The following is a 21,559-nucleotide window of genomic DNA, read 5'->3' on the forward strand; positions in this document are numbered from 1 at the left end:
GGGGGGGGTCAAAAAGTGGTGAAAAATTGTCTACGCGGTATATGGATGGCCCCAAACCGAAAAAAAAGAACTAAAGATATTAAATGATTTGGAAAAAACTCGTCTACTTTTTTAATTTTAGCATTTTCACTCCAGCCTATGGACAAAAATAGTTTGGTAAACAAATTCTTAGCTGAGGAAATTTGCATTCTTCATTTTATTTTTTTTTCTAGAACAGATTTTTGCAAGAAAAATCCGTTTTTGCGATAAAATGTTCTTTTTTATAAAATCGTATTCTTATTATTAAATCGGTCTCAATGAATTCAGCAACAAACTTATCCATCTCTTACTGGATAAAAAACGTCAAATTAAGAAATTGCATATAGAATATATATGAATCTGAACAATTCCCAAAAGTAAACTAGAAAAATTTTGTTTAGAAAAGATGCTGCCACAAAAAAAAAACTGTTCATAATCGGCTCAGTTATTTTTGAGAAATTTCTTCTATTTTATATTTTTCTTTTACTTTCTATAAATTGTTAAAAATAACCCTAAAACTGTTTTTTTAAATAATTCAGAGGTCACTTTTTATATTTATTGTATAATATAAGATTTAAGAAAATTCAACAAATTTTATTTACAACATGCTTGAAATTGATCAAGTTCTTAAGCTTGATCGAGCATAATTTGGTTCAAATGAATATAATTAAAAATATAGTACACTTTTTTACAATAATAATTTATAATAATAACAATAATAATACCTAACTATTCTGATATAAAATATTTAATTTACTCAGAGTATTTGTTAATTGACATACAATATGGCATATTATTATTATTAAATGTAAAACACGCAGATAAAATTTTTATTTTCCTGCAAAATGAGTTTAAGAAATTTAATTCAACTATGAAGAGTGATGGTAATATTAAAGAGAATAATTAATTCTATTGGTATACAAATTTAATACATGCATTTTCAAGACATTAGGGAAATAAGTACAATAAACAATTAATGAAGAAGAAAAAACTCTAATAGGGACCTCTAAATCATATCCGATTTTTTATTTGTTTTTTAATTTGTTTTAATTACTTATTAATTATCAATTAATTTTTTTCTCTCTATTCTGGCCCAATGTCAAACTTGATGCAAAAAGTTATAAGATTTCCAAATTGTTTATATACCTACAAAGATTCTTTAAAAATATAACAATTTAGTATAATTATTTATCTTTAATTATATTTATGAAAATATTATTGTATTGGATTTCTGGAAATCATTTGGCGAGAATTATTTGAAATGTTGTAACATATACATATGTAAACAATTCAGAAAAATACTATGCATACTTGCCTTTAAAGTAAGCTAAAGGACTTTAAAAAATGTTAATAATTTCCAGACTTATTTCAATTTATCGAAATAAATCTTAGGTTTGTTGGATGCAGAATTTTATTATCTATCGTGAGATTATAAGGAAAAAATGTGATGGTATCATTAGAAAAATTGAGGCACATCAGAAGTAGCTGTAGAAGAATAAAACCATTCGCATCCGTGGTTATCCAAATTTGATTGTTTTCATTATTCAAAATCCAATTCTTCATTCCGTAGTCAAAAAAATTTTCCAGAAAGTACAACATTTCTAAAAATGTAATTTGTTGTTAAAACATGTACTTTTTTGTAAAAATATGTACATAATTTAACAAAAAATACAGTTGAATACAAATAGCTATTTTTCTTTATATTTTCTTGTAGAAAAATAAAAATATTAACAATAAAGTATAAGTATCTACAATTCACAAATTTGTATAACTTTCATTTAATATTTTTATTACAAAATCGTTGTAAAATTTAATTATTGTAGAACATCAGAAATCTTTACAAAAAAATAAGATTTCACAAAAGCGATGGATTTAATTAAATCATATTCTGTCAATTTGTTAGAAGCAGGCCTTACTTCAGTGCCGTACTCGATAAAGAGTGGTTATCTCTAAAATAATATCAAAATTTATTAAAAATCAAAAATCTTGAAGATTTCGAAATAAAATTCTTAGGTTTTCTCAGGATCTTTAAAGGTTTTAAGAAAATAAAGAAATGTTCTTAAGATTACTTGGAAAATATAAATAATTTTTAATTTAAAAAAATTAATATTAAGAGAATTTTTAAAAAGATAAGAAAAAAGTCAACTAATGAATAACATTTGAATAATTGTTAATTTGGAAAAAACTGAGGAAGCTTAAGATATATTTAGAAGTTTTAAAAAGATTGCAAAATCATTTAAAACTTTAATAGAGTGCAAGACATTTAAAAAAGTCTACATATTTGAAAATTTTTTTAAAATGTAGAAGCACTTCAAGAATTGTGAAAGGTTCCAAAAAAATACAAATTTTTCATTACAATTTCTGGGAAAACTAAAAGTAATTTTTTGGTTTGAAAAATTAATTTTAAAAGAATTTCGAAACTGTCAAAAAAGAATGTGGAACATTTTAAGTCAATTTTTATATTCCAGCAGGGTTTTAGAAAAATGGTAGGAAAAATTTGGATTCTAAGATAATAGCAAAATATGTTTTTTATTATATATTTATAATTATTGAAAAAATAATGTTATTAGTAAAAATAATTTTCAATTGAAATGTGTTACAAGTTACCATATTATAGCCGTAAATAATTGAGTATTTGAATTGAAAGAGTTTGAAGCATAATTTTTAAAAGTTTCAAATTCAAAAGTATTCCACTTTGAGTGTTTTAATTCACAGTTATTCTTTTAATTTTAATGACGATGCTCGATTATTGTTTAACTGTTCAATTTTTATCTGCAGTCAAAAAGTCGTTCTTTTTCGAACTGACAGGACATATGCACCCTGCAGATTCTTATAGTTGGGAATACTTGTAATTGTACTTTTTTGTAAATTCTTTTAGGAAATTAAGACTACAATAAAATAATGCAATATATGAAAAAAAAGCAAAATAGAGCAGAACTCGTCCGAATAATAGAAAAAAGTTGTGCTTTTTTGTAATTTTGTGTTTAATTTATTTTATTTGTAGATTTATGTAAGAATGGTTTTAGTTACTTGTACTTTTTTGTACAGAAAAACTCTGCCAGGGTTGGAACCGATTTCATCAACTTCTCCAGATCTTGACTCAATTTAACCCATATTTCTTAGTTTAGAGGGCAAAAAATTAGGTTTAAATTTGTTTACCTGTTGCTGATAGTAGGCAGGATCCGGTAGGGCCACAACGAAAGCGTCGATCTTGGCAAGGATCGCAGCCAAGAGGAGGAGGAACCGGAAGCCGGTAGAGGCCTTGATGAAATCAACACGAGCACGATGCATGGTTTGTTCGATTGGTTTAGGCGCTGCAAGAGTGACAGTAAAGTTATCAAAGGTTAATTAACACAGGACAATGGGCACCAATTAGTTAATGTCCAATCTCCGTTTCAGCATAAACGTTGGAGGGAGAGAGGCTGAGTGAGGCGTCGCGACGCTCGTCGTCGCTCTTATACTCTGCACTACCTCTCTATCCTCTATCTTCCTGCGCATCCCCCAGAATCGTCACGCATCAACTCAACCGAACGCAAAGAAAGGACCACACTCTACGACCTACGTCTACGATACCACCAATGCCCCCCCCCCCCTCCAAACTCTATTTTTCTGATTTATTTACTTCCCCACTCATTTCAAATCATTCCCCTAAATAAGGGAAAATTATTGCTAACGCTCTGAGTTAAAAAATGGCTATATGAATCCCCCTTTATTCGTCATACGCTAGCCTGAAGCTTTCTCAGAAATGTTTACATTAAACCAAGCATTGAGCTCATAATATATTATAATTAGGTCTCAATATTTTTCTATTCTTCTAGAAACAAATCTCAGTGTTTTGAGTATACGGAGCGACCCGAGGAATTGCCTTACGAATTATCCCCGCAAGTGATTCGAAGTTCGAAGCAGTGAACTTATCCCTTAATATTTATTGTCTTTTTTTTATTTTAGATTGATATATTAACATTTTATGAATAAACCAATATTAGGGCGGATTAAAAATTCGTATTTGAATATAGAAAAATTTGTGATCAATTTAGAGTTTTTGAAAATGTGCAAAAAACTGTGTTTTTTTTTTTGTATTGAGATAAATGCACATATTATTAGAAAAAATTGCGACATGTCGAACCTGAAATTTCTTTCGCTGAAAAAAATAAGCTATTATTTTGGTGTTATTATATTCTTGATTGTGTTTGAAGTGTTGCAAAGACGTCAAAAATGGTAAAATTCATGATATTAGAGCCACAAAAACAATTTTTCTCAATTAAAATAAAATAATGGCAAGTTTTTTCGATTCAAGACGAGGATATTTTAAATTTGCCATATTTAACTTTTTCCAAAAAAGTGTGCCTTTAACTCTAAAAAAACATGTTTTTTGTCAAGTTTATAAAAATTCGAAATAAAACCAATTTTTTTAATTCATAATTTTTTATTAATGTTAAATAACAAAACCTGTGCACACAAAAAAATTGCATAACTTTTTAAAAGATGATAATTTTTTATTTATTTTCTACCCAAAACCCGAAGAGAAGATATTAACTTGCCAACATTTTTTTTTTTACTTTTTTCGGACGTCAACCCACAAATTCGTTTTCTTCACCGCAAATGATTCGATTAATTTAAGTATTTTCACTCTGCCCTACCCAGTATATTATATTACGTTTTCAGTTCATGAAATGCGTAACTCACCACCCTATCCATTTTTTTAATTACGTGCATTATACAAATTACATACATGACGCAAAGTTTAAATTTGTTAAATTGTCTACAAAATTAAGAAATTTATATTTTCCTCATTTTTTACAATTTTGAGCACTTTAAAATTGCACAGGTAATCTCGATTTTTGTTTCTAAAGACTTAACATTTTATTTTATTCAATTTAAAAAAACTAATTTTCAAATATTCCAAGCTATGGCTAATTTTTCCAAATATAAACTAATTTCTTTCCTAATGGTTTTAGTTTTAAGGTGTGACGCACAATGTGATCATTTTTCGTTAAAAAATAATAAATTCATATTTAGTAATTATTAAATTATTAAGGGTTTCAACACTAAATCATTGCGGGCAATCTTGTAAAAAAGTTCGAACTCTAGAAAAAACTGGTAGTTTATCAGATTTCTTTTATTATTGTTTTAATCCACAAAAATCGTTGGAAATTGCCCAAAAATATGACTCAATTACAATTCGTTGTTAGAATTATATGCAATTAGAAGTCGACTGTATAATGTACAGTAATTGTACTTTATTGTAATTTGTTGTAATCTATTCAAATTTTTCAACAAAATAAATAAATTACGTAGAAAATTACCCAAGAAATTAAGTCGAAACTCTAACTTAACTAGAATTCTATGCAATTTAAGTTTAAAGCGTTTTCAAACATTTTACATGTACGTATCCCTTTTTTTTAAATTACAATTTGCAAATTGTAATGATGCACAATAAATTACTTTTCTGTAATTTATTCTTTTTTAATAATAAAATACATTAAATCATAATACAGTTCAGCAATGTGAAAATTGCATTTTTTGGCAGATTTTTTCCAAAACTTTTTAAAAAAATCTTGAAAAGTGTAAAAAACTCTAAACATTATTTACCAGAAATTATAATTTTGCAAATTACAAAAATGAAAACTCTCACTTTGTTATTAGATCTGCGATGGACATATTTTAAGTGTATAAAAAGATTACTTTAAATTTAAATCCTTTTTTTTTATTTTACACTTTTCAAATAATATTTTGAAAAATGTAAATGCCAGTTTTCAATATTTTTTCATATTTTTCCGGCGACTGTAGACATAACAAATTCCTAATTATATCAATTTGTTTTAAAATCCCAAGAGGCTTCACAATACTTTTTGTTGTTAAAAATTTGTTTGCTTAAAACAATGTGCACACCCTCAATCCGCTATTTTGAATTTCAAATTTCAGAAATTATGTTTTTCAATACTTTCAACCTTTCCTTTTAAGGATTTAATAAGAAAAATTAGATCGGATTATTGTTTACAATAATAAAAAATCATTAAAATTAAGATTTAAAAAGTTTATAACAAATTTAAAATTTAACCAAAGTTACGTCGATTTGTTCATAGGGCGATCCACAACGCTACGAATGTGGCCACGTTTTGTTTAATATAATAAAAAAACTATTCAATTTGCAATATATTTTCCTGATATAAAGTAGTTAGTAATGACCTAAATTTTCAAACATAATTTTTTTGAATATTTCAATATAATTTGACCACAGGAGTTCAAAAATACAATGTTTAAAAAAATTTCATCTTTTTGTGTGACTTTATTCTGTTCGCCATATTTCGAAAAGTAAAAGAGCTATATGATCATGAAATTTGAAAAAAATCGGAGCACCAACCAATAACCTGATCTGATCGGATTTTAAGCTATGTCGGCTATTTGTAAGTACTTTTTTCCGTTTAGAGATTTAACAAAACAAACATATTTTACCTTGTTCATATGACAACTTGTTTGATATTAGAAATAAAAAATTAATTATCTAGCGTTTTTGTTCGCGTCTTTGTGACACAACGATCGACTTATTGTTGAAACGTTTATGACCCATCAATTCCGATTTACTAAGTTTAAAAAAAAGTTTGTAGTCTGTTTATATGAGAAAAACTTTGTCTTATATTAGCAATACTACGGTACTGTACCCTACATATATTTGTTTACGTCTTCGAGATAGGTTGAATAATCTATTGATGTGACATTTAAGACCTCTTATAATCTAGCAATACCGATTTATAAATTAGAAAAATATATTGTTTATCTTGTTCATATGACAAAAAAATTTTAATGTTAGAAATATAACAGTATTTATGAATATGTATATACTATTATTATATATATATGTATGTATATTATGTGCTTATTCGCGCCTTCGACACGCATTGATTGCTCAATTGAAGAACCTTTCATGGTCTACCATAAACTACCAATATCGTTTTTAAATTTTGTATTTACCTTGTTCATATAAGAGGATTTTTTTCTTGGAGATATGACAGTACTGCATTTGATGAAATGTTTCGCTTATGCGAAACGTATGGTTTGATCTTTTGACAAACGGATTTTATTTGGAATATAACACTACCGTTAGTTAATTTTTTGGTAAGACAGAAACATAAGCTTGGGAAATAACGAAAGTATCCATTTTTTTCTTCTGTTAGAGAAAAGCCTCCCTTTATGAAGAAGTAAATTTATTTAATACCTATGAGTAAGCCAACATTCCCAAAACTGAGGACACGTGAATACACCCATATTGAATATATCAGTAACTTTGCGGAGCGGTATTTGACTTTTATTCATTCAAGAATTTTCTTCCTAGTTTACTGTATGGGCAAAAACGAATAAAAAGAAAAAAAATGAGATTCGTTTTTCATATTTACAAGGAGGGTAGTTTCTGTCACTTGATCTATTTTTCAATGTAGTGGTAAGGAGGAAAGCAATCGGAACTTTCGGAAGTATCATACATGTCGACCGAAGGGCGCTAATGATGATTATCAGATGACTGCATTTGACAACCACTATCGCGGTCTGTTGTCACACGATACTAATGAAAATTGCAATTGACCAACGGGTGGTTTGGGCAAGTCCTGTTTGTGTCGAAATGCGGTAAGGCCTCGCCAGGGACGCATCCATTTGATCATTATCATACGAAATTCGACTTGGTTATTATAAAATAGATTTATCAGACTAACGAAAGTACTTATTTACAAATAAATTATTCAAAGAAGCTTCCATGCTCCTACAAAATGGACTTCGTGGCCTATCCCACCATACCCTGTCCTTTTTGATCCATTCCCATCCATCCGATCCTATTCAATAATATCCCATCACATCTTATCAGCCACTCTACTTCCATCTACTTTTTCCATACTCCCCTTCTTACCACCAGCTTCAACACCCCCTCCACAAATTCCCACACGTCTCTATACCATTCCCAATTGTCCCTCCTCTACTACCCCTAGCCTACTTCCCTTTCTGTGCTAGTATTCTTGAGCCCTTCCAGACCCCCTGCTCCCCGTCCACCCCATCCTTCTAGTTTTCCTTCTATATCTCCACCCTTTATTTATGCTTCTCTCACTTCTTCCCACACTCTAACCTATACTTCCCTTCCTGCACCATCCTTATTCCCCCGCCCCCTTTCTCACCCCGATACTTCCCCTGCTCTCACTCCCCCTAATTCCACAACCATCACTTCTCCTGATGCCCCGACCCTCACTTCTACAAATTCCTATCTTGAAAAAAAGTAAGCAGGCGGTTGAATGCACAGTGGTGTACAAAATAATATATAGTATGTAGGCGAGTTTAAGGCGAGTTAGAGGCCAGCCGAAGGCGAGCTGTAAACGCGCCGAAGAAGAACCGCAAACAAGAGATACATCTGTCTAATTTCAGCACATCTTGCTGACAATATTTTTTGTAACAAATGCAGAGAATTTTCGAATTGAAAAACAATGGAAGCAAATTTTTCGATTATTTTCGAAATTTATGGTAAAATTACCAAAATTATAGGCAATTTCCAGATATTTTTGAAAGAAGCCAAATAATTTTCAGAAATTCATGAAAAATTGTCGAAAATTACAGGTGTTCAAAAATATTCACACAGTTTTGGTAATTTACGGTAATTTATGGTAATTGATCAATTATTTATATAGTAACTTAACACTTCGAGTGGGATAATTTATAAATGCGACTAATGATCAGTCTGTCAAGCGTCAACTGCTTCTTACCACGGTTTCGAAACTGGTCACTTCTCGCATTATATGAATGCCCCGATAATCGAACAGTATGTACATGCGTTACAAGAAAGGATTTTCTTGATAAACCTTACTATTTTGATCGGATTTGCGCATTTTGTTTTTAATCTAATTTAACTACATTTTAAAGACATGTATGATAGCCGATTTTGTAATTTTTTTTGTTAACTTCTTATTCAACAACAAAGTTGACATCTTTCACATTTTTTTATAAAAGTTACCATTTTTAGAAGATACTTATATTTACGTAAAACATCATGAAATCAGCAGAAACACTCCTTACAATTAATATCCAGCAGGTTAACACATGGAGTAGGATCTTTTTTTCAAGAAATAATTTTAATTTGAAAAGATTATTTTCCATCTAGTCTTATTAAGACGTTAAGCATTTTCTGTTATTGAAGATTCTTAACTTGATCGATATTGTGTAGATTTGCTGCCTTCATGGTTCGGAGGGTTGATCTACTCTCGGTAAGGTACAATCTCTGATGATGTAGCAGATAAATTAAAAAATAATAACAAATTGACAAGTGAAATTCCTACCAGTGAGAAACTATGCTCCTTCAAAATTCAAAATACTTGGAGACTTACTTTTCAATTTTTCGTTAACGATATACTAAAAAACAATGCATAGATTTACTTTTTTTAATCCAAAAAATTATTTATTTTAGAAACAAATGCGTATCTTAGCTATTTTACGCTCTAATCACTTTGTTTCTATAACAAAATTGGTCAAAAAACTGTCGGCCATAAATAATATGTACGATTTTTTAACTCCTGATCAAAACTGTTGATTGTTAAATAAATTTTATAAACAAATATAAATATCCTTTCATTTTCAACCAGAAGATTACGTTTTTCAACGGAATCAATTTTAAATTACTCGGAAAAATCTTCCGCATATGATCTTTATGAACAAAGAAAATCCTGTATGTTTTAAACAATGTTATAAATAAATGCACAACTTAATTAGTTGTATACAAAATTGATATTTTTTATAACATCGATTTCGTAGCAATAAATTACATCCATTTATTGAAAAAAGTCAAATTATGATTTTTTTATCAAATAAACAATTATTGTTCTTAAATAAAGTATCATGACAAAGTATATGGCAAGCCTATTTGAGGTTAATTGTGAAGTAAAAAAAAGTCTGCTGGTTAAAAATTTTAAAAATCTGTATTAAAAAAAAATCATTTAAATAAATAACAAATATTGTCGCCTAACAAAGTTTCCTAATAAATAGGGTCCTTTCTGAGTCATTAACAGTCGATTTCATAAGACACTGACACGATTTGTTGAAAAGAAATTAAGTGGTGAATTTTTTTATAAAATTGTGCATAAAATAAACAATTATTGTTACTTAATAAAGTATCACCAGGAACATATTTGGCCCAGGTATTCAAAGGTAATTCCGCTGAAAAAACTAAATCTGCTAATTGAAAATCCAGGGAAATCAGTATTTGTGTATCTAATTTATTTAAGCAATTAACCATTTTTAACAAGTTTTACCAAATCGTAGATATTATTTTTTTCAGACAAATTTCTCATTAAATTCGTTAAATGAACAAAGTATTTATAGCGATAAATAGCTAGGATATGTATTTCTTTATTAAATTTGTTTAAAACATTTACAATTAACTTAGATGTTTTGAAATGATAACGAAGAATTTCTTTAACTTAAATCTTAACAAAAAATGTAAAAGTAATGTCTCCAAGCATTTTTAATCTCGAAGTAAATTGCCGTGCAAAAGTTTAAGGCCACCTCTTTTTTAATGACTGAATAGATTCTCTTAATTTTAATTGTGTCAGAGCTAAAAGAATGTATCTTTAAAAGGTTGATTGTTTTTGAAGTTCTGTATCAAATAAACGCAGGGTGAAGCCAATTTATCTAGTTTTTAAGTAGATATTGCAAACATAGTGTAAATTTCAATGTTTTCTTAAATTTTCAATAACTTCCGAAATAATCAACATTTTTTAATGTTCTTGGGCTCATTTTGAAGCTTTTTTCACCATATTTCAACAGCTTATAAGTATCAATCGTAAAAATTTCCTGTTTGAATTGCAAGAAATTGAAGTTGTAAAAAAAAGTTGGAAAAATTGTAATATTATTTTTTGTAACAAAAATATTTTCGTGAAATATATGAATTATATAATCATGAAGTTTTTATATCATTTCCTTAAAATATTTATTTATTTTACTTTTATTATGATTTGCCCACAGATAAGATGTTTTTAACTTTTTCCAACTTTTTTATTACAACTTTAAGTTCTTGGAATTCAAAAATAATTTTTTTTAATTGATATTCGTTAGCTGCTGTGATACAATGAAAAAATGTCTTCAAAATGAGGCCACGAACATTGAGAAATGTTGATTATTTGGGAAGTTATTGAAAATTTAAGAAAACATTGAAATTTACACTATTTTTGCAATATCTGCTTAAAAACTAGACAAATTGGCTTCACCCTGGGCTTACTTTATACAGAATTTCGAAAACAATCAACCTTTTAAAGGGACATTTTTTAGCTCTGGTATAATTAAAATTAAAAAAATTTATTCAGTAATAAAAAAGAAGTGGCCTAAAACTATTGCACGGCAGTGTAGCTCTTTCAGTTTTTAATTTGCTCATATTAAAATAATTTTTTTTAATGTTGTAAATTACTGAATTTTATTTGTAAAAAGTGTTCTTACTAATTGCATGATGTTTCACATAAATATAGATAGTTCTATGTAAAAAAATTTTTTAAATTCCAAAGAAAAAGTCAAAGGAAGTATTAATTTGAACATTTTGTTTGAAGTTTTCGATTAATTTGAAAGACTCTAAACTTAAAATTACTTTTTAAAAGTATATATTCCAAAAAAGGAGAAGCTTAAAAGAGTCAAATTGGGCAACAAAATTGCACAAGAAGTCTTAAAAATAATAATTCTCTTCAAAACCCCGTGTTTTTAAACAAATACTCAAAGAAGTAAATTTATGATAAATAATTGCATTACAATGTGAAAAACTTATTTTATAAATTTGGGAAAATATTTTAAATACTGACTTAAAAGTGATTCTACACTTTTATTTTTTGGTCGCTTTTCTATAAAGCTGTTTCCCTTGTTTTTTTATTTTCAAGATTTTTTTAATCAGTAACCATATTCAGAAGACTAAAATTTAATTTTCGACCATTGTGATTCAAAATAATTTACAAAAAATGAAGATTTTTTTTATCATAAATTGAGATTGAAGGTTCCTTGATTTTGTTTTTATCTGATATCTCAAACTGATTGACAATTAAATAAATTATAAGGATTTTTTCATTAAGATGTTAATAACTTAATTTTGAAAACCCAAAGAAATGCTTAATTTTTGTGATTGACCTTAAACAATTAGAAAATATGTAGAAAAAGCTCTCAGAAATACCAAAAATAAACAAATTTTAAAATTTCCTCAATAAGTCACTTCAAACTGAATTCGACTTTTTTATTAACATTAGCATAACATACAAATATTCCCTATTAGTTTCCTTTAAAAATTTCCCTGATAAGGAAGACGAGGCTTCGCAGCATGTTGGCTCCCGGTAGTATAAAAAATACGTATTAACAATGAAGAAAGGAAATCGAGGTCGTTCGATTGTCTTTTTTCTCGATCATTTTTTAAATGTCATATAACTGTCTTTAATAAACCGTTTACAATGTTAATTAGAAGCATAATTCTCTTATTTTAACTCCTTCTGTGCAATTATGTTACACAATTTACCTTCTTGAGTATTTGTTTTTTAAAAACGAGTTTTTAAAGAACATTCTTCTTCTTAATACTTATTATGCAATTTTATTGCACGATTTGAATGTTTTAGGTTTTTTTATTTTTATGTCTTTTAATATACCTTCAAATATTTAATAAACAGAGACATTTCCACATACACTGCTGCATATTTTTAGCGTTCCATTCTTTTTACTTTTTTCAATATGAAAATCAACAATTTAAAACAAAAATATCAATTTACAGTCTCAATAAATTTTAACTAAAAGCGGTTTGATTGTAATAGAACAAAACATCCTTTTTTTACCATTATACTTTTCGAAGGGGATGACGCAAACTTTTCGCCATGTATTTTATTGAGAGTCACGTCAGAGAGGAAAGAGGAAAAGCAGAAAATCTAAAAGGAAAGTTACTCGTCGTTCGAATTCAAACACCCACATGATTCAGGACGGAATCAAGATAAAAAATGCAATCGTAATTAACGTCAGATTTCCTCTTCTTTTTTGCCGATATATGCTTATTTAATTCTCGATTCAATTTAATTTTTAAGAAACAGCAATATCACTAGCTTTTTTCCAAACTTTTAGAAGAATTTCCCTACGTGTGATTCCAAATCTTCCAAAGAACTTTGCCATTACCTCGTGTGACTTTGAGCCGAAAAAAAATGTGGCTGCAAATAAAGATATTGATACCATTTTTTTCGTCTATAAAAATTTTATTTAAGTAAAAACCAAATTTTTTTTTTTTAGTTTCAAGACAAAATAAACGTACTCGAAAGGAGTGAAGCGAATACCCAGTTACTTTTACTTCTGTGCAGCGAGGGCAAATTCTGTTACGAAAGTCCTGAAAAATACAATGGTAGCACCTTTCACAGTCGTTGATTTTTATTTCTTGTGCTGACTTTTTTTCTTTTTCGAGTTGCTAAGAGACAGAACTATCTTTGCTGTTTCAACCGGAAAATTTATTCGTCTGAAATGGTTTTTTAACTACATTTCTCGGTCGAAAATCAAATTTTTCCTGGCTGAATTTTAATAATTTTAAAGAAGCTTAAAAGAATAAAAAATTTAAGAAATCATAGGTAAAATATATCATGTAAATTCTTTATTGTAATTTTTATGAAAATATCAGGAAAATAGGGGAATAATGAAGGGTCCGCGGTCTAAGTCTGCTAACCCACATTTCAGAAATTTTACACGGCGAAGGAAAATCGTTGTTATTTTTGCAATTTTTAATATTTGTTCCAACTGTAAAAGGTTTTTTTGTTCATTTACTAGAGAAAAATAATACACGTTAGTTTTATAACATTAGAATCAAAATTTAACGTTATATGACAATTGGAATATATTCATATGTTATCTAAAATGGGTCCAACGGTCTTAACATATTATCTTCAGTGTATCACCACTGGTTTTCTATTGTTTTTTGTGGGCTCGGATGTTTCTGCGTTGTTTTTGAAGCCGCGGGCAATCTTGATATGCCAAAATATGTGGAATCGCAAGCCAAACATAGATCTGCTTGCAAAAATTTAAAATAGGTTATTGCAAAAATTTGCTGAGTGTTATCAATCGACGACGCGTCGCTCACCTTCGTTTTTACAGCGATCTGCAGATGACAACATCTAAAATGACGTGAAAGTAGCCACAAAAAACTTTTGACACAAATCCACTCAACTGCACATACACTGGCATGTGTCTCGCTGGCCTATTCTACGAGTAAACTGAGCTGATGCGAGAAAAAGCACGAATTTTCCATAAGGCGCCATAAGTAGTTGCAAAGTTTAGACTGCGGAACTATGCTATTGATACCAAAACGCGATTTTGAAAAATCCATTAAAAACAAGATTAAAAGGAATGTTGTCGTTTGGCGTGCGGGACATTAACTGCATATAAAAATGTTCCAAAAAATACAAAAAACTCAATTTAGAAAAAAATGTCAGTTAACAAGTTTAGATCGTGGACCCTTCAAATGCATTCAAATAGCATTAATGCAGGTACCATGTTCCTAAGATTTCAAATCGAAATATATTGCATTTTCAACATAATAGTGAAATTTTCCAGCATAAAGGATGAATCATCAAACAAAAAGGATGAATTTTCATCCAATTAATTGAATTAAAAAAAAAAATTTTGCCAAACAGTCGCATTTCAAATCAAATGGTTGCAATTTTTACGAAAAAGATAGATTTTCAATTCAAAAGAATTAATTTAATTTTAAAAAGAAAGAATTTCGAACAATGCAGTTAAATTTTTGATTTAAAAAAAAACAGTTTTCGCTCGATAATGTATTTACCTCGCGTTACGCGCTCGATCTTTGTGCACCGACTTTTTAAAACTAAAGGTCAAAGCATCGACAACAGTAATTTGGTGATCGTGAATTCTCTTTTGTTAAAGCCTTCAACGAACACCTTCCCATCACGTATCTCGTACTTCGCACTCGAGTTTATCCCTGAAATTTTATATCATTCCCATAAATATATATTATTACAATTCATAATATGCATAAATAAATAATAAATAAATAAGTGGAAAAAGTTTCCTTGAACCCATTAGCATTTGGCCCGTATTTTTACCTCATATTTATAGTCGGAAGAGCCGATTCCGGAGTGGTTGGTGGAAGGGCGCACAATACTCCAGCCGAAAATAGGCAAGTTAGCTGACTCGAAGAATTACAGGCCAGCCACTAGTCTGGACACACTGTATAAGATATTCACAGCTATCCTAAATGATAGGATTGTTCGGGCAACTGAACCTGTGTGGCAAGAAATGTATGAACAATGAGGCTCAAAGAAAGGCGTAGCCGGATGTCGGGAGAACCTGCTCATCGATAGATGTGTCTGCAAAGATGCAGCATTCTACCAGCGCGATCTATCGATGGCCTGGATTCATTATCGGAAAGCTTTCGATTTGACCTTCCATAGACTTATCACCTGTCTTTTTGAAATCTTAAAGGTTCATCTGCAAATAGTTAGGGGCATAGAGAGATTAATGCCGCTTTGGAAAACCACATTTACTATCTTATCTGGAAAAAATCGTGTGATAACTAACAAGGTCACCTTTCAGAGAGGTATCTTTCAGGGCGACACCATGAGCCCACTCCTCTTTTGCCTAACATTATTGCCACTATCTCTAGCACTTTACCATTCCGACAGGTATTTGTGCGGCAAATCTGTAAATCGAAAATACAAGGTCACTCATGTATTTTACAGGGACGATCTTAAGATCTATGCTAAAAACAAAGAGCAACTACATCTAGCTCTAGGGATTTTCGAAAGATATACTAAGGAAATTGGAATGGAATTTGGGTTAGACAAATGCGCCAAGGTTTATTTGAAGCGAGGAAAACTTAATGGCATCCCTGAAGATCCTGAGCTCGTTGATAGAAGCGTTATACGACACCTTTACGCTGGAGAGACTTATACATACCTGGGCGTGCCACAGAGCCGCAATCAGGATGTGACATCTATAAAAGATACTCTCCGAAGCAGATACAAACGTCTCATCCGGCAGATTTGGTATTACAAACTGACGGCGAGGAACAAAGTATTTGCAACGAACATGCTTGCCGTCCCGGTAGTACTCTATTCATTTGGAGTAGTTCCATGGATGAAGAACCAGCTCAGATCTCTTGATATCGGGACAAGAAAGGATATGCACATGAACAAAAGCATGCATCTTAAGTCTTCTGTTCTGCGGTTGTACATCTCACGCAGTCAAGGTGAACGCGGAATATTGAGTCTCGAATGTCTTCACAACAGGATTATTCTGGGTACAGTACATAAAGTTGCAAATGGAAGAGACCCTCTTTTTAAAATGGCGAGGAATCACGAAGAAGTGGGGAAAGGAGCGTTTCTGTACAAATCAGCAAAGGAGGCTGCTGAAATACTCGGACATAACTTCAGTATTAGGGGTGAGCAAAATGCATCAAATCTTATCCATCCCGAGTAATCACTCCTGAAAGCCTGGATTAAGAAAGCACAAGAGAAAAACTTTCGTGAACAGCTCCTCGATAAGAGGATGCACGGTATCTTCCACAGAAATGTGAAGGATCAGTCAATGTCTTGTGAGCTAACGTTTGCTTTTTGGCATGCTAAGACGATGTCATTTCCACCTTAACATACCGTCGCCACATTTTGAGCCAATACATGCCTAATGGTAGCTGCAGGACGTGCCATGCACACCCCGAGCATTTAGCTCATATACTATCTAGTTGTCCAACTCACGCAAGATCGACCTACATTTAAAGGCACAATGCGGCAATGAGAGTGCTTTATTACCATCTCTGTCACTCTTACGGCATTAACCTTAATATGGCTCCTCTAAATGCTCCAAGGGAAATCGAGTCAATTGTCGAGAATTGGAAGTGCCTCATATGCTGGAAATTTATATTCTCGACAATTGTTTCTGTTGCTCACTCGAGGCCTGACATGGTTCTTCTTGACTTCAAAAGCGAACCATGTTCGTTATCGAATTTTCGGCACCAGCTGCAAAAACACCATAGCCAAGGAGAATGAAAAGAAAGAGAGGTATCGAGACCTTATAAGGGAATTGCAACGATTGTACCCGGAATATTCTGTTAAACTAATCGTCCTTATCATCGGCGCTCTTGGAGGTGCCAAGCTTTCACTCGCTAATGGCCTAAAAAGCATCCCTGCGTGTCAACAATAAGCTAAAACACTTACGGGGAAAATGCGGAAGGCGGTCGCTTGGGTCCTTGGGTCGCTCCGTGTTCTCAGGATGCACGAGGCTTTTGCCGGATCGTCGTATTGATTCCGTTACAGACTATAACCACCTATCTCACGGTCGTGAGACGTGGTAGTGGATGAAATTTTACCGCGATTTCGCTGGGAGCGGGTGCAATTTTTCAGATTAGCACCCGCTCCCGGCGAAATCCTGCGGTTGTCCTTATGACAAATTTTTGATTATATATATAGGCTGTCCAAATGTCCTGGGACAGCCAAATAAATTCTTAGGTATAATTTTTTGGGGAAGGTTGAGGTCATTCTTAAAGTTACTTTTAACGAAGAATTCATTGATAACCTTATTTTTTACCTTGAACATGACCTTCATAGTTATTTCAAGGTCACCTTTGTTTTTCAAATGGAATGGCCCGTTTTTGACATTTGCAATCGAAAGGGCGTAAAATTTTACGTTAAATAGTGTAATCAGGTCATAGGTGAGGTGTGGCCTTGATGGACTACTTTCGATGTCAAATAGAGTAGCTTGGATTAAAAAACAAAGGATAACCTTGATGGTCATGGTCTAGGTCACTCAATTGCTACTATCCCATGCGCATTCTTTGAGTAAGTAAGTAGTATAGGCTGATTTTCACATGCTAGATTCCGGAAAATTCTTCAGACCATATTGAATTTTCTATGACTTTGATATTTCCATGAAGGTCAAACCTTACCTATGACTTGACAACACTTTTTAATGTAAAATTTTTCCTTCTTTCGATTGTCAATGGGCCATTCCACTTGAAAAATAAAAGTGACCTTGAAATAACCATAAAGGTCATGGTCAAGGTCAAAACTGAGGTCACTGTTAGATTCCTCGTTGAATATTACTTCAAGAATGACCTCAACCTTCTCCAAAAAAATTGTACCTAAGGACTGATTTGGCTGTCCCGTAACTTTTTGGACACCCTGTATATGTGTGTATATATATGTATATATTTTTTTTAATACATTTATATATTTTAGAATCTTCGAAATACTGTGAAACTGTTGAATAAAAAATGTTATTTTTGCATTTTCCATTATTTTGTATGCTGTCAAAATTTTAATTTTTGGTTTTTCAAGAACATTCGAAAAGTTGTTACGGTAATCTTGTAGGGCATTTGAAAATCAAACTTTTTCTTATCTTGGCTTTTTTTCACATCGTCCGTTAAAAGGTTCATTTTCGCTTTTTTTTGGAATTTTGTAAATGCTATATCTCTCGTAATTATTTATCTTATGAAAAAAGTCATCAAGGTAAATTGTTCAAGTTTTTGAATACTATAGATATTCGTACAGAAAAATTGGGAATTTTGAATAAAGCGTTCTCAAAAATTTTTTAAATGTGTTCACTATTAGAAGTTGTATCCAAAAGGGTTGATAAAAAGACAGGCAGACAGACATACAGACAGACAAATTCGTAAAAACCTGTTTTTCGGATCTAGGGGGTCTCAAATGCGGACCTTTTGACAAAACCTGGTGGTGGGGGGGATCCAATTTTACACAAATCTAATACCTTTTCTGATGTGAATGTAAAAATGATTTATTTGTTATGAATAGTTTGCTGATAGCCCTGTTTTTGGTTTTAATCGTAAAAAACTAGTATTAAAATATAAGAAATTAAATTTTTTCAAACCCCAAACATGAGACGAAAAAGAAATTAAAAGACAAAAGTTGTGATGAGAATGTGTTCACCCAGCGAGCAGATTTTTTTTTACTGTAAATGACGTTCTTTATGATTAAAGCCAAAACTACGCATCCTATCAAAAAGTGGTTAATAACAAATTTGCATATCTTTTTCAAGTGCACAATTTTTGTCTACTCGTCTTTTACCGTATTTTGCATAGTTTGGCCGAAAAATGTAATTTTTGGATTTATCAATATTTTTTGTGCTGTCAAAATTTGAAATTTTCATAAAATTCAGAAATTTGTTATAATAATCTTGTAAGGCATTTAAAAGGCGACATTTTTCTTGACGTGACTTTTTTCATATCGTGCGTTATTTGGCTTAAATTATTCATTTTCGTGTGTTTTTTGGAATCTTGTAAATGATTTAACTCTGGTAATTTTTGGTTTTCTAAAAAAAAGTCATGGGGATAAATTATTCGATTTTTTTAAACTATGAATATCCGTACAGACAATTTTTTAATTTTGAAAAAAGTTGTCACGAAAATATTCAAAATGTGCCCAATTTTCGAATTTTTACCCAAAATGGTTAGCTCACGAACTTCACCTTTAATTTAGGACACTAAAAGAGTGTACCAAAGGTGAATCTAGTAGATTAATTCTTTCAAAAGTTATTATGAAAATAGACAGACAGACAGATATACAGTGGGATACATTCGTAAAAACCTGTTTTTTGTATTCAGGGGGTCTCAAAACGTGGACATTTGACAAAAACTGAGGCGGAAAATTGTACACAAATACCTTCTCTGATGAGAGATAACTTGTTAAGAAAATATTTTATTCTTCAACCAAATAATAGACTTTTCAATAAAAGCGATGAATTATAATTTTCAAATATAAAACTTGATTTTTCCACTTAAAACAATTAACTTCAAACCAAAAAAAAAAAATTATTTTTCCACTGAAAGATTAATTTTTAATCTAAAAGGACGAATTTTCTGTTCATAAAAATGAATCTTAAAAAATTCAGTTGAATTTTCAATCAAACAGTTACATTTCTATCCAAGAAAGTTGCAATTTCTACTAAAACAAATGAACATTATCAAGCAAATTTTCGAAAAAATAGTTGAATTCCCATACAAAAAAGATTTCAGTTTATCTTTTCCCACATAAAAATATTAATTTTAAACAAGAATTAAATTTTCTATTAAAATAATCGAATTTTCAAACCAAAAAATCGAATTAAAAAATATTGAATTTTATACCAAAAGGGATAACTTTTTGACAAAATTGTTGCATTTTAAACCAAAAAAGATGATTTTGTAACAAAATTGTTAAATTTTTAGCCAAAAAAGACTTCATTTGACTTTTCGGCACCAAAATATGAATTTTTAACAAAAAGTACATTTTCTACGAAAATGCTTAAATTATTAATCTAAACAGACGAATTTTCAAAATGAGAGCTCAATTTTTAAGAAAAAAGAATAAATTTTTAAGAAAATTGTTCGATTTTCAAACAAATAATAAAATGTATAACTAAAAACTTAATCTTCCGGAGGAATCAACTACAAAAGAAGAAAAGGAAATAGAAATAATAGGCAAATACATTATAAACAAGAATATAATATTGGAGTTACCCTAAAACTTCATTTTAAAAATCCCTTAATTTTTCGCTGACCAATTCATAATTTCCCCTGACCATTAATATTGTAAGACAAGAATCTTGAACTACCAACTTTTTTAACCTAAAATCTTTTATAATCAGAATGAAACAATTACAAATAAAAAAAATCAATTTACTCTTTTTGAAAACTTTTTTAAAGTTATAGAAATTCTCTGACTTTTGCAAGACTTTTTTCTAGATCCCTGACTATTCTATGACCAATAAAATTCTCTGTTTTTTAAGGCCGTGTGCACCAAAGTTTCGGTGCAAATACCCGCATTTCTTCGATGCGAATAGGGGCAACTGGAAAATAAGCTATTTGTACCGAAATTTCGGTGCACGTGGACACTGACTTTTCTTAAATTGTTAACTAAATTCCTTTTTCACTCACCAGGTTTCTTTGGTGCGTAAAGTTAAATCTATATTAACTTTCTGTACAATTACTGCGAGTTATTTGTTTCATTTGCGAATTTCGACAAATTGCATAAATGAATAAAGGACCCTCCTACGGTAACGAATAGTAACAAGCTCTGTCGACCCCTCCCCCTCCCCCCAACACCTTAAGCTATTACTTAATCCCCAAAATGAGGAAAAAAATAGCAGACAAACATCTGACGTCAATCCTAAAAAATACTGCTTTGTAAATCAAAAGATTCTATCTTTAAATAGGGCATTGCAAATAATTTCGAGGAGACAATACCTGTCTGGTGCCATAATTTCACTTCTATCAAGAACGCAGAGATTGTCGTGATTGATGTGTCATAAAATGTAAATACTTCAAAAATTGACACTCAAAAACAGAGAACACTAATAAATAAATGTCCCACGTCATTCGAGTAACACGTGCACAACTATACAAATTTTTTAATTCCCACAATAAATCTATTTACAATTCCTTTCTGCAAAATAGCAAAATATATGAATACGGAACTCTAATTTTAAGAGCAAATAATTTAAACTTTAAAAACAACCTTTTATCAGTATAGTAATATTTACTTGAAGTTGCAGACTAAAACACATTGCAAAGGGT

At 30.5% G+C, this 21,559-nt stretch overlaps 1 protein-coding gene across 2 annotated transcripts in view; it reads right to left on the bottom strand.

Annotated features, from left to right (window-relative positions):
• The window catches only part of LOC117172769 (corticotropin-releasing factor-binding protein), a 138,778-nt gene that overhangs the window by 77,097 nt on the left and 40,122 nt on the right, over nt 1-21,559 (bottom strand). Inside the window, exon 2 of one of the 2 annotated variants that reach the window (XM_033360975.1) lies at nt 3,178-3,332. In XM_033360975.1, the coding sequence (XP_033216866.1) occupies nt 3,178-3,309 (132 nt within the window). In that variant the 5' untranslated portion in view covers nt 3,310-3,332. Of the gene's footprint in view, nt 1-3,177; nt 3,425-21,559 lie in introns of those variants that run through there. The other variant, XM_033360976.1, reaches the window with a different exon arrangement.

The sequence above is a fragment of the Belonocnema kinseyi genome, chromosome 5 (assembly GCF_010883055.1).
Source record: "Belonocnema kinseyi isolate 2016_QV_RU_SX_M_011 chromosome 5, B_treatae_v1, whole genome shotgun sequence".
In the NCBI taxonomy this organism is placed as follows: domain Eukaryota; kingdom Metazoa; phylum Arthropoda; class Insecta; order Hymenoptera; family Cynipidae; genus Belonocnema; species Belonocnema kinseyi.